Source organism: Opisthorchis viverrini (genome assembly GCF_000715545.1).
Source record: "Opisthorchis viverrini unplaced genomic scaffold opera_v5_12, whole genome shotgun sequence".
NCBI lineage: Eukaryota > Metazoa > Platyhelminthes > Trematoda > Opisthorchiida > Opisthorchiidae > Opisthorchis > Opisthorchis viverrini.
In genome coordinates, this window is record NW_008751668.1 from 438,938 (window position 1) to 451,519 (window position 12,582).

Consider the following 12,582-nt stretch of genomic DNA (forward strand, 5'->3'; position numbering starts at 1 on the left):
TACTGAGTGGTAGCTGATTATCACCCGAAAGGATACTGTATCCGAAATATTCCTCAAATCGGTTCAGGTTGTGGTTACTTAAAGGCGAAAATGAGGGTAGTAGATACCTGTAGAGTGCTCTGCTTTCTGATAGCGTGGCAAGTGTTCGTACTTTCACTTGTTCGTAACTCTAAGCTATTTCTTTTCTGATTAACCGATTCAAGGTAGTTGTCGGTTCTCTTGTGCTTGGTGGCGCAGCCCAAATGAGTGGTATCGTGCGAACCGGTGACAAAATCGTTTCAGTGAATGGGACCCGGGTAATTGGGGCCAAACATCGCGAAGTAGTCCAGATGCTGGAACAGGCGGCACATACTGTTGGGCAAGTAACGCTGGGACTACAACGATCGGTGAGTTGCTATACCTTATTCATGCTCGTTGTAAATCATCTTCAGTGGATTAATCTTCACATATTGGCGGTTGGCACACGGAAGCTGTCAATCCCTATCACTCGTTTAAATAAGCATGCCAACATTGACCCCCAAGTGCCAGTTCTGGCAAAACTGGAATGCGCTGGAACTTTTCTAACACGGGGATTTTATGTTTCATTCGAAGACGCAAGGTTTTCAAGACGTTATTGAAACGATGAAGGGCATTCTCCTGTATACAGGGATTGTGATCACCGAACAGATAAATGTGTGCTTAATGTGTTTCAAGTAAATTGGAATACTTTTCGTTTGTCCTGGTGCTGCGGCATGAGTGCTCCGTATGGGTCAACTCTGTTAGCTGAAATTTCTCCATGGAGCTTGGTAAATATTCCGGTTGGAGCAACTAAGCTGGGACCAGCTTGGTGTAGACGCTTTATTTTGCTAGTGCTCCTTTGGGGGCACATTGATTTCCCTTTCGAATGATCATTCTCGTGTTGATAAAAATCGTTCCCTCGTGTGGAGGTTTCACTCTTTTTGACCATGGGTAGAACTGAATTCTTTTGCTATTCTTTTGCTTTAATGGATTTGTGTGTGCATATCTCCGAGGTTCCTCACAGTTTCATAGGGTTTGTTTAAACGCTAACTTGCGTAAAGTTGTTTTCAGTACGCTAACTTAGTTATTTCTGGACAAATGTAATGAGCTACTTGAACTCCGCATATCTTTGCTCTTTTTCTTATGGAATATTGTTACCGATCGGGACGCGGTGGTAAAGGATTTTGATCCAAGGAAGTTATTCCCTCTTGTGGTACGCCTTGTGTGGTTAGTGGCAACTTCCTTGAAAAAGTTCGCCATTCTCGTGTACAGTTTGATGCGATTTTGTTTGAAACGTGACAATTTCCTCAGAAGCCTTCATTATAGCAAATTTAGTCATCCACAACTGTTCAACGCCTCATTAGCTGGAACTGGAATTCAGATAAATGTTTGCCGTCGTGGTACTAATTTAATTTCTCTTTCATGTGCTCTCATGAAAAATACATAATTTGTTTGGTGTAGGTGGTATTGCTCAAAATCCGCGTACAGCAGACAACCAGTTTCATCACGCGTATTAGCTGAAAATTTTTCAGGTGCCTAACAATCTCAGGGATGTTTCTTCGACTTATGGCAACCCTATGCCAATTCAGACTTATTCTTCATTTGTCGGATACGCAACCACCAATTGATATTACTTTACTTATGGAGTATGAACCGGTTTCCTGAATGTTGTGGGTCATCCCCAACTCTCTTTTTCTTTCGAACGCTAGTTTGCTCCTGTCTATTCTACGGAAGTATGAAACCCTACAAAGGAGTGCCTTGACTCCATCCTAAGTCACCTCGCCTCTCCATGGCGTCGTCGATAGCTGAACTAGCTTCGCCCCCTTTTTTAACAGCTTGGCTTATTTTTGGAGTTTGCTCCTTTGTTGCAGTATTGCTGGTGATTGCGTCTACCTGTAAGTCAAACTGGTTCAAAAATTTCCTTACACTTTCCAAATCAGTTAGGCTATGGAAGGATTCTAGGTGCAAAACTTTTTCCGACAAGTGGATTATCTATTTCACGGCACAGAATTACTCACAGTCAACGTTTTTTTCTGTCCGATGGAAAAAATCCGGAAAAAATTTAGTGCCCCTTTATTCGTCATTAAGCTCATCGACGGCACAGTTTTTTTTTTCATCTTAGTCACGTTGCGCTTTTTCCCCAATATGGACTCGGATAACATTCGTGTTTCCTCCGCTCTCTGACAAGCTAGGATATCTTATTTGAGTTTTACTCGCGGTTAATTATACTACTTTTCCTTTCCACCTGCTTCTACCAAAACATTAGACGGAACCCCCTGTGGACGGAGAACACATGTATTCATGTGGTGATGACTGCGATGCTGTTGAGGTTGTCGTTCCTCGAAGCCATAAAGATGATGGCTTTGGTTTCTTCATCAGCAATGCACGCCCTAGGGAATTTTCTCATGAAAAAGCAGGAGCAACGCCTTCTGGTACAACCAAAGTTGATGGTGAATACATAGGTGAGTCCCGCGTTCATATCATCGTCATCATTAACAGCAGCTGTTGCAGCAATCTCACTGCTACCTATGGGTTTCAATGTTCGGCCATGTTTATGAGTATATTTAGTCGTTCTATCCTAAAGGTATCTAATGAGGCAGTCGGCTTTATTAGGGTGAGATAGCTCAGTGGTTATAGCGCGAGTTTACTGGCTGGAAGGTCCGTGGTTCGAATCCAACCTCTGCCTCTTCACTTCCCCTGCCTAGGCTTGGGCACTCTGGCAGTATCGCAGCCCTTGTGCTTCCTTCTGGTGGCATGGCGGCTGGGCACCGAAGGGGGTTTACAGCTGAACGATCATTGGCTCTATAGAAAAGGAAGCCACGAAACTTCGGGCTTCCGCATTTAGACCGATCAGCCTAAGGATATTTAGCGCGAGATTCCATTCTCTCTGGTTTTGGTGGATTCGTAGAAAGTTTGTTTCTGCTGTGATCAATGCAAATCAAAGCGAGTAAATCATCATCTTCTTTCATGGAACTCGCGGTGAAGTTAACTACTGGTCAAGCTTTGATGAGTGAATAAAAAATCCGCAGTTCAACAAATGGGACACCTGTTGTTGTTCCTTTTACCTACTGATGCTACATCCCAATTTTTTATCACCTGAGGGATCACGAATGTGATTCGTAATTTTATCTGGACAGTATAAATGGGACAGATTCCGCGGACAATATTTCGGCTGTGTTACATTTTCAGTTCCGGATGACGCAAAACAGTTGTGAAGGCACGACCTGGTGACCAAACATAAAAACGACCACAATTCCTTATCCTGTCAGGTCATCTAGGTACCCTGACAAGGTCAGAGAGGGACCTCGACGTAAATGTCCCGGGTCTGAGCTCAACGACGTACATGAATTCCACTTACGAACCAAACCATTTTTGCCTTCGGCTTTTCCTCTGTACTTCCCACCCTTCCTGGCCTCCGGATTTCAACAGGAAAATTCTCGCCCTGCTGCTCTTTGAGATAAACCACATCCTTACTTATGAATGCTGTTGCATTCGTGTCGAAAACAGATGTCAGTGATTTTGCAAAACAGAACCACTCGTCAGTACCACAAATGGGGGCATCATTAGCCGGTTCTTCTTATTGGTCTTACTCTTAACTGTTAGCCGACTGGATGTTAAACACTATACGGGTTTAGGTGCTGCTTCCCCCAGCACCCGGCCATCAGTTGGATGTCTGTGCTGTTTCAGTAACAAATTGGTTCCCCTTTGAGTCTTGGTTTATTAGCTTTTGATCAAACAGTCCCCTAGGTTTTATACTTGGTTCTCTAATTCTTTGATGATACGACCGCATCATCTTGAACATCTGTGGTTTTTGCCAGAAAATTAATGTCACTCTCCATTATGAATATCCTCAACTTCCGAATTTATTGAAGCGTGTATCACCGAACTGCCATCCGCTGTTCGTCATTCGGTCGACTGCTGTTACTCCTCTCCTTGAAATGGTCAATTCACTTAGTGTTCACGTCAGCGCAATGGCAGATAAGGGTACAAGTGGATTCACCATGTGCTTCATACTTTGGAGGTGTCTCCGGTTGTCAGCATGGAAAGCACAGCTGCTCACAACAAATTGCCCGGTCACATTCCATGTAACTGAACACTTGCTGTGGAGTGGGACGACTCAATCCCCGCGAGACGGTCCCATATTTATACTACCAACGTCTTCGAACATTTTGATATCGTATTTAAGTTTCTGTTTGTTTTCGTGCACACTCTCTTCATACGTCTCACCTGAGATACGCCTCATTGCCATTTATTTTGTTGCAAGTGATCACGATAGCCAATCTTATTTTCCGCTTCCAGCTCAACTAGTTCCCGGAAGCAAAGCCGAACGTTTGGGTTTACTTTCTGTTGGTGACCAGATCTTGGCCGTCAATCGCGTTCCAATCTTCGGACTGCATCATGAACAAGTTGTTCGGCTGATCCGTGAAAGTGGTAGCCACATTGTCTTGACCATAATTCCGTCACCTGGTAAGTGAGTGCTTTTACTTTCCTGTAGGCATCCTATAGTTCGGTTATTCTTGCTATTTAGCCGTTGGTTATTGCCGGAAACGCTCTTACTGATCTTAAAACAAAGCAGTTTCGATTTTTAGACAAATGAAGTTATAGTTGCTCCCTTCTGGTGACTCCGCGTGGATGAACTGACAAAGATCGTTTCAGCGGGGTATAACAAGGGACTGCAGACTAAGAAATGACAGCTTGTTCTTCATTTTCTGTAGTTTTTAGTCGCACGCAAAAATCTCATGAATCCCAATTAGGAGGGTGCGAAAGTCCCTTGATGCTCAATTCGCTGAGAGATGTTTTTATTTCATGCTGTCCTTCAATAACTTGTTCACTGTGAAACTTTCGGCAACTTGGCTTGCAGCCGGAAGCCTTGGGTAAATTACTGCATACCAAACTTTATTTTCAACCACAAAAAATCGGTTTAATGACTGGTATTCGCTCACGGCATGTATCAGGTACTATTCCGTGCACAGCATTCAAAATTCCAACAAATGTGCTCAACTAATGGTTTCCTCGTGTTCGTATGCATCCAACGCGGAGCACCCTTTGGACGTGCTTGACGCCCAAATGCAAGCTGAGACACGTTTTTTATTCAATGTACTCGTCTTATGGTTGTTCATGGTCCTCAGCTGCATTAACTCTTTTTTGTAGCAACTTCTCCGTTTTCTTACACCACCCAGAGGGGTTCACTAACGTTTCCGATGAAGCAGATTTCTTCAGAGTGCATCTGTCCCTTATACTGGATCCTCTGTAGGCACAAATAATTTCTCTGTCCTCAAACGCTAACGATTCACATACTGACACAAATGGATTATTATGTGCTAAGATCACTACCCATCACTGGTTATTAGCCACGATCTAGGCTAATTAAACTGCGGTCTTGTGACAACACTGATGTAATCCATAAACATCGCACATATGGAATACAGTTTTGGTGTGCTTATCAAAATTGTCTTACCAGTGTTCCATAACATAATCGCACAGCATATCTGTAGTAACGGTATTTTCCTCAGCTTAGTTCTCGGTCTGAGCCTCCCTAGCTAGCGTTCACGTCAAAACAACCACCAAAGATGCACAAGGTCTATTAACGCCCAAAATGAAGTCAAGAGCAGTTGTATAGCGCTTCGTGTATATAACGTAAGCGGTTATAACTTTCTGGAATTTCCGACGCGTTCTGGATGCGCCATTGGCAACCGGCATTTGGCCAATACTGGGTCATGATTGGCTGTTGGGTCCAGATTGTTGACCAATCAGATCTCGTCTTGATGCCGGACCGGCAAGCGTCCCGAATTTTGGGCCAACCTCGAGCGGGCTAGGCTTCTCGGCCGTAGCAGCGCCTAAAGACGTGCGGTAATTTCTGACGCGTTCTGGAGCTCCATTGGCAACCGGCATTTGGCCAATACTGGGTCATGATTGGCTGTTGGGTCCAGATTGTTGACCAATCAGATCTCGTCTTGATGCCGGACCGGCAAGCGTCCCGAATTCTGGGCCAACCTCGAGCGGGCCAGGCTTCTCGGCCGTAGCAGCGCCCAAAAGACGTGCGGTATAGTGGGATCCGCCTGGATTCCTGCCTAACAATATCTTAAAAATTCCCTGCACACGAAGTAAAAATTGTCCGTAAATTCAGCGAACTGCTACTTTAAGCGACATTTTTCGAATGAAAGTTAAGTGAAATGGTTGGCCCTGACAGTGTTTTGCACAGTACCCATTCCATAATATTGCTAGTGCCCGTACGATCATGCTGAAGCCGGAGCGTAATATCGGTGGTTTGGTAAACATGCAGAGATTTTTTTGAAGATTACCCAGCCTGCATATTTCTGAAGTACCTCTATGTGACCAAACACACAACCTGGATTTTGTTCCATTGACTTAGTTTCGATCATCTCTAGTGTAGCTCTAGATAGCCTCACATTGATTGCTTGAGGTTTATCAGCCCTGATCCAATCAGTGGTTGGCGCAAGATACATGCACTTTTGAACTTTACTACTCCTGGTCGTCTCACTCTCTTGTTGATCATAGCTTCGTCTTGGGTCACAAAGTCATGCACACGATCCAACTTGGGCACTCACCCTCTCGAATTCCCAGTCACATTATTCCGTGGAGGTAATGGGTTCGGATTCTCCATCCGCGGTGGTCAGGAGTTCAACCGAATGCCACTTGTAGTTCTACGGATTGCAGATGGTGGTGCTGCCAAAATGGATGGGCGATTGCAGGTTTGTTTTCTTTTTTGTCTTTTGCCTCTTTTCCGTAGGTAAGGATGAACAACAACGTTTTTCTTTTTGCGATTTTCGCTTGTTTTCCTCACTAGTGTCGGTTGGGGCTGTGTCAACGTAGTTGTTTTTCGGGACTTGGAACCCAAGTAGCAGGAATATTAATATTCGAGCTCAGCAGTATCCAATGTTTTGATTTCAGGTTGGTGATGAGCTTGTGCAAATCAATGGCTGCTCTACGGTTGGTATGTCTCACGGTCGTGCGATCGAAATCATTCAAGCTGGCGGAAACACGATGCATCTCGTTGTGAGAAGACACGTGTCCGGTGGGAAGTCGAGAGAACCACTGACAGCCAAGCCACATCAGCGTCAGGGGAGCTATATCCGAGGGGGAATAGGATATCAAGCTTCGTGTGTTAACGTGGGTACGTTGAGCGTTTTACTCACAATGGAATTTTCGCTGATCTAATGTGAAAACCACCTCACCCAAGCATCTTTGAATTGCAAGTTATCTAGCTGGATGTAGAAACTTTTAGGTGATGTTGAGAGCTTTCTGTTAAACGCAGATGTCTCGTATTGAAAAAATGGAACATCGGACATCTATTGGCCGGACTGAGGTGAACTCCATTCGTGTAATATTGACTCATCACTTTTATTTTTTGCCCGTATGAGCATGCTAACACACTATGCTCTACGTTTGAATGTTACGTGTTTTGATTGGTGCGTATTACTCCACAGTTAATTCGTACTTGATACAGTCATCCCAATAGCACAAATTCCTCTTCAGTAATGACTTAACTCCCAAAGTAGTCTTTAATGGTGATACTCTGTGCTGCACAACGTATAATTTCCGCTGATCGTTCCCTCATCAGAGTTGCAACTTCTGATCACGATGTTGTAGCTGAAAGACGAAGAAATTCCTTGTTTCGCCGGAAGAAAATTTATAAGCTCCCGAAGCTCTTGGGGCGAGATGGCCCAAGTGGTTAGAGCGCGAATTTACTGACCGGAAGGTCCGTGGTTCAAACCCGACCTTTGCCTCTCGACTTACCCTGCCTAGGCTTGGGCAACCTGGCAGTATTCAAGCCCTCGTGCAACCTTCGGATGTCATGGTAGCTAGGCACCGAAAGGGTGCTACGGCTGAACGATTTGATTCGACGACTGGGGAACCTCAGACGGTATGGATTTCCCTTGAAGAAAATTGTATCACCCCAGGCGTCAGACTTAGTTGAGTCATTTGGTGCTAGCATGAGGCTAAATGTATTTGTGATAGATGTCGCACTTATTTGTCGCTATATTTTCTGATTTGTCTCATATGACCAACATGCACATTTAAATTTAGACTAACCACTTTTCCCCAGCAGTGTGAATGGTAAGATTCGGTGTGGAAGCACAAACAAAACAGCGTGAAGGCTATGATCAAGAGTTAGGCACCACGGAATAGTTTAGTCAATGTTCTCAGTGCGCTGTAATAGATGTTCCCCTTTTGATCCGTTACGTCCGCTTGCTTTGGATTATTTTCTGCAGGAAATACCTAAGCCTGTTGGGTAAGACTACTTGACGTTTCTTGCAGTGTACTTTTTCTTTCCTTTTGTCTTGTCCGCTTATTTGCGTGCAGGTTTTTCGTTGTTCATTTTACGACTGACTTTGAGTGCATGTCGATATGATTGCACTCTGTCATCAGTTTGTTTGAATGTCTTATAGTTTGCATGTTGTAAATACCTACCGTGTTCTTATACTATTCGGGGTACTCTTTCAGTATCCCTCACAACGTGTGTATTCTAAATGATAAAATAGTTCTTCTGTACTCTTTTAGCTACCTCAGTCGACAAGAAAAGAAATCGCTACAGTATACCAACAGCTAATTTCGCTTCCAAATCCCATATATCATCTTGCAAAGCTCCGATGAATAAAGCGCAAACGCCTAACCTCAGTGGATTAAACTGGGTGGTGGGATTAGCCCGCAAACACCTGGTAGACAAGGCCCATCTCGTGAACAGTTAGCCATTTATATGATCAATCTTAATGTGCCGCTCATGGATTCCCAGACAATAATGGTTGGACAAATGCTATTTTCTTACGCTGTGAATTTCCTCGTTATTTTTACACCATCCACTCCCTTCTATTCGCTTCTGATAATGAGCATTGACTTCCTCCAATACCTTTTTGTTTCCTCTATATATCCTCTCATTACTTTGCTTCCTGCCTGATCTGAATTTCTCAGGAGATACTGATAAATAAGCTTGTAGTAATGAAAATGATGACGCTTTTTTCTATATCTATGCCTTAGGCTACAGCTTATTGCTGTGACTTGGTCTCCATGCATTCAACGCCTGTTACTCGTTCGGTATTCTTTTCAATAACCTTTCTCACGAATCGGCCTTCCATTCTTCTCAAACGAGACGGTCGTTCCTCGGACAAGCTACCCATACAGCGTCATCATCATCATCATTGTCAGCTGTAATAACCGCATACTTGTCGTACAATGGCTGTAGCTGTCACAGTTTCGTTCACTGATTATTCGGGGAGGTGGGGTAGGCAGCTGCGCATTAGAGGCGGGAGCTGATAAACTAGTGCGTAAATACAGCGCTGTTGGTGGACTGTTAAGTGTGTGTGGGGGGGTTGGGAATGGAGCTATGCATTGAAGGTAATAGCTTGGATGCATGAGCGCCATTGAGTGCGCGACCGGACCATGTCTGACAATGTCTCTAACCATTGATATGGCCCATTTCGGGGTCCCCATCCAGGAAGACGGCAATGAGCAGCCGTACATCGAGAGGAGGACTGGTAGAATGGACTATCAGTTTTCGACTATGGTGGTATCCTAAAAGAGACCTCTCACGGGACCGATCAGAATCGTTCACTCACTGACAGTTCCTCTATAGAGCATTAAGTTATAGCTAACTACGGTGGATCACGCTAGAGTGAAAGACAGTTAGGAACGAGTCCATCTGGTGCTGAGCGGATGCAGTGATATTCGTACTTAATGGATGTCCGATTTGAGAGGGACTTACCGGAAGTCCATAAATTCGGCGACGCCCCTTTTGATAGTGTCCTGCACCTGGTGTCCAGCCTTCCAGCTCAGCCAATTAGTTGTCCAATCATTTTCCTGTCCAATTCATCTCTAAGGAAACGAAACTGGCCGGTTTCGACTGACCATAGAAAAGGCTCCGTTAAACTTAAAATTTAGGGTAGAACCGCTGTTGATTGTGTCCCTATCCCTACCACCCACGCGCAATAGGCTCTCAAGAAAATGCGAAAAAACTGGTTCTTGGTCTTGCTGGTTCCAAAAATTAAACTACTGATTGTTGACCAAGCTCTTCTAAAACAATGACTTCTCAATCTGTCTGACTTTCTCCGACTGATTGGTTCTTGGCCTCTGCAACAAATATTGGCGATATGGAATACGATTGCTTTTCGCCCCGTACACTGTGCCGATCTGTGGAAAATTCTCGACCTTTCTGATAGCCGACAATGGACTCGATGACAGTAAACTCTCTTGTCGGTTACAGCCCAATGAACGCAATTCATGCTTGTCAACGAAGGTTATTCATCAACACAGTAAAACTAGTCAGGAGGAGCAACCTTGAGGACGACCGTAGCTTTCGATAAAGGCGTGATAGGGGTCGCGGCACCACTTTGTGCTTGAGACAGCTCAGTGGTTAAGGCGTCAGCTTGCGGAACGGAAGGTCCGTGGACCAGACCCAACCTCAGCGTCCCGGGGCGAGATGGCGCAAGTGGTTAGAGCCCAAAATTTACTGACCGGAAGGTCTGTCGCGTCTACGCTATCATCCTCCACCAATGGTTAACAAACCGTCCTATGTTTCTCCTGACCTCTTCACTTGTGCGCACGTTTTCATCCGTTGTAACCGCGTCAAACACTCATTACAACCTCCTTATGAGGGTCCATTCGGTGGTCGAAGATAAACGTTGAAGGAATGGTAACCAACAGGTCTGTGGTTCGTAACCTGACCACTGTCACTCGACTTCCCCTGTCTAGGCCTGGGCGATCTTGAAGTATCCCAGCCCTCGTGCTTCCTCCGGGTGGCATGGCAGCTAGGCACCGGAAGGGTGCTACGGCTGAACGGTTTTATTTATACAATAGAGGTAGGTGTCAGCATGGGAACGTGCGGTATCGATCAGGTAGAGACGGACATGCTGGATCGTCTCTTTTGTGAAAAACGCACGCTACAATTTTCAGCAACGAATTTGTCTTATACGATTTGCTTGACCGCATTTCGACGGCTAGGCAGTACCTAATAGTTATTAGACTGGAGTCATCCTAAACCGTTCTTCATAGAATCTCAGATTTTGATAAAACAAGTCTGTCGCTTACAAATGGTTTACGGTTCAGTGATAAACGCATACTCTCAGTTGGCCAGGTTGTGCTTGTCACCTCATTTTGGGCGTTCATTCCAGTTATCGGCAACTCCAACATCGAAGCTATCCAAAGGGGTGTTAATTATGCACGACTATATAGAATGCTTACAGGCGACGCAACTGGTTTACAACCATCGTCAGGCGGTACCCAGCTTCTAGCTATTTGTTGCAGCTGAAATGCTGAGAAGACCATTTTTTGCCCAAGTTTCGACAATTGGTCCCTTCTGGGTGGGGAGCTGACCATTCGGTGGACCCCCAGGAGACCAACCAGAAATGGTCCTACTAGAAGACACTCAACAGTGGGGAAACATTGTACTTGTCTGCCGTATGGAGTATGCTATTGGCCCCCACCCACTCAGTGAACAATTTCGTATTCACGAAATTGTTCAGGTACCTGTGGCTTAAAACACAAAACACCCCAGTTCAGAAATGTTGCATTGTTCTTGTCACGATGTATTGCGAAAACGACAAGGCTTCAGTTCCAAAGTTAACCTCTGAGAACTGGAGAGAAGTCCTTCTAGAGCGAACTAGTTGGAAACTGACAATCAGTCCTGCTTATCAAAGTACCGAGATGGATTGTCACCCCTACAGTTCCGGGAATGAAACCTTTTCACTATCATGCAAAACGCTGTCTATGTACATCTTCGCTCACTACAGCAGATCTGTGAACCGTAGTTCTTAGGTCTGTGCAAACAAACCGAGATGGTTTGGGTTCATTTAGAACCGACATCTTGGTGCACGTAGTCGTGCCTTCCATGATCACTCCTTATGTGCTTACAAACCGAGGACCAAGGTGAAATGGCCTTAGTTGGGATGCAGTCTTTTCTGGGACACCATATATATGATGGCCAAACTACTGGATGCCCACGCGTAGTTGAGGAGCCACAGGAGGTCGGTACAAACCCGGATAGGGTACTACTTGCGAGCCCTTGCGTCTCCAAGATCCAAGGAAACAAAACCGGTGGGCGAACATGTAGAGGCTCGTGTTGCACGCTATGAGTCGGCCCAAACATGATCCCACTATAGTTATACATACACCCAAGTCTGTCAGCATACTACCGCCTAGACAATACACTTATTTGACACTGAACAGTGGGTTAATAGAGAGCGTGGGTTCGACGTTTGGCCCAATTTGGTAGTCACACGAAGGGCTCGATGGTGACACTGCGAGAGAAATGGTTGATCGATCGGGCAGTGTGGCGAATGAATATGCGGCGTGGGACAAGATTTGGGGCCGATTAGTTGGTAGAGTACTCATCCGATATGTGGGAGATTATGGTTTCGAGTCCTATCCAAGGATCTTTTCGTTTTCAATGTGTGTTCTGTTCGATAATCGAAAAAATTTCAAATCTCCGTCTCTCTAACATGAATTCGTATGCATACTTTTACCGTTACAACAGTCACCTCAAGTACAGAGAACGTTCATATACTGAAACGACAATTTCAAGTATGCAAATCGCGAACGAGTGGAACTTAAGTATAGTCCTGGAGACTTCAA

The 12,582-nt window shown here is 44.9% G+C and overlaps 1 protein-coding gene across 1 annotated transcript in view; it reads left to right on the forward strand.

Annotated features, from left to right (window-relative positions):
- The window catches only part of T265_12718 (hypothetical protein), a gene marked incomplete at both ends in the record, with an annotated part of 63,195 nt that extends 54,172 nt beyond the window's left edge, over positions 1 to 9,023 (forward strand). Inside the window, 7 exons of the mRNA XM_009165158.1 lie at positions 204 to 386; positions 2,264 to 2,459; positions 4,297 to 4,468; positions 6,431 to 6,710; positions 6,910 to 7,132; positions 8,232 to 8,251; positions 8,521 to 9,023. Of these exons, the coding sequence (XP_009163422.1) occupies positions 204 to 386; positions 2,264 to 2,459; positions 4,297 to 4,468; positions 6,431 to 6,710; positions 6,910 to 7,132; positions 8,232 to 8,242 (1,065 nt within the window). The remainder of the gene's footprint in view (positions 1 to 203; positions 387 to 2,263; positions 2,460 to 4,296; positions 4,469 to 6,430; positions 6,711 to 6,909; positions 7,133 to 8,231; positions 8,252 to 8,520) is intronic.
- Positions 9,024 to 12,582: the final 3,559 nt, after the last annotated feature.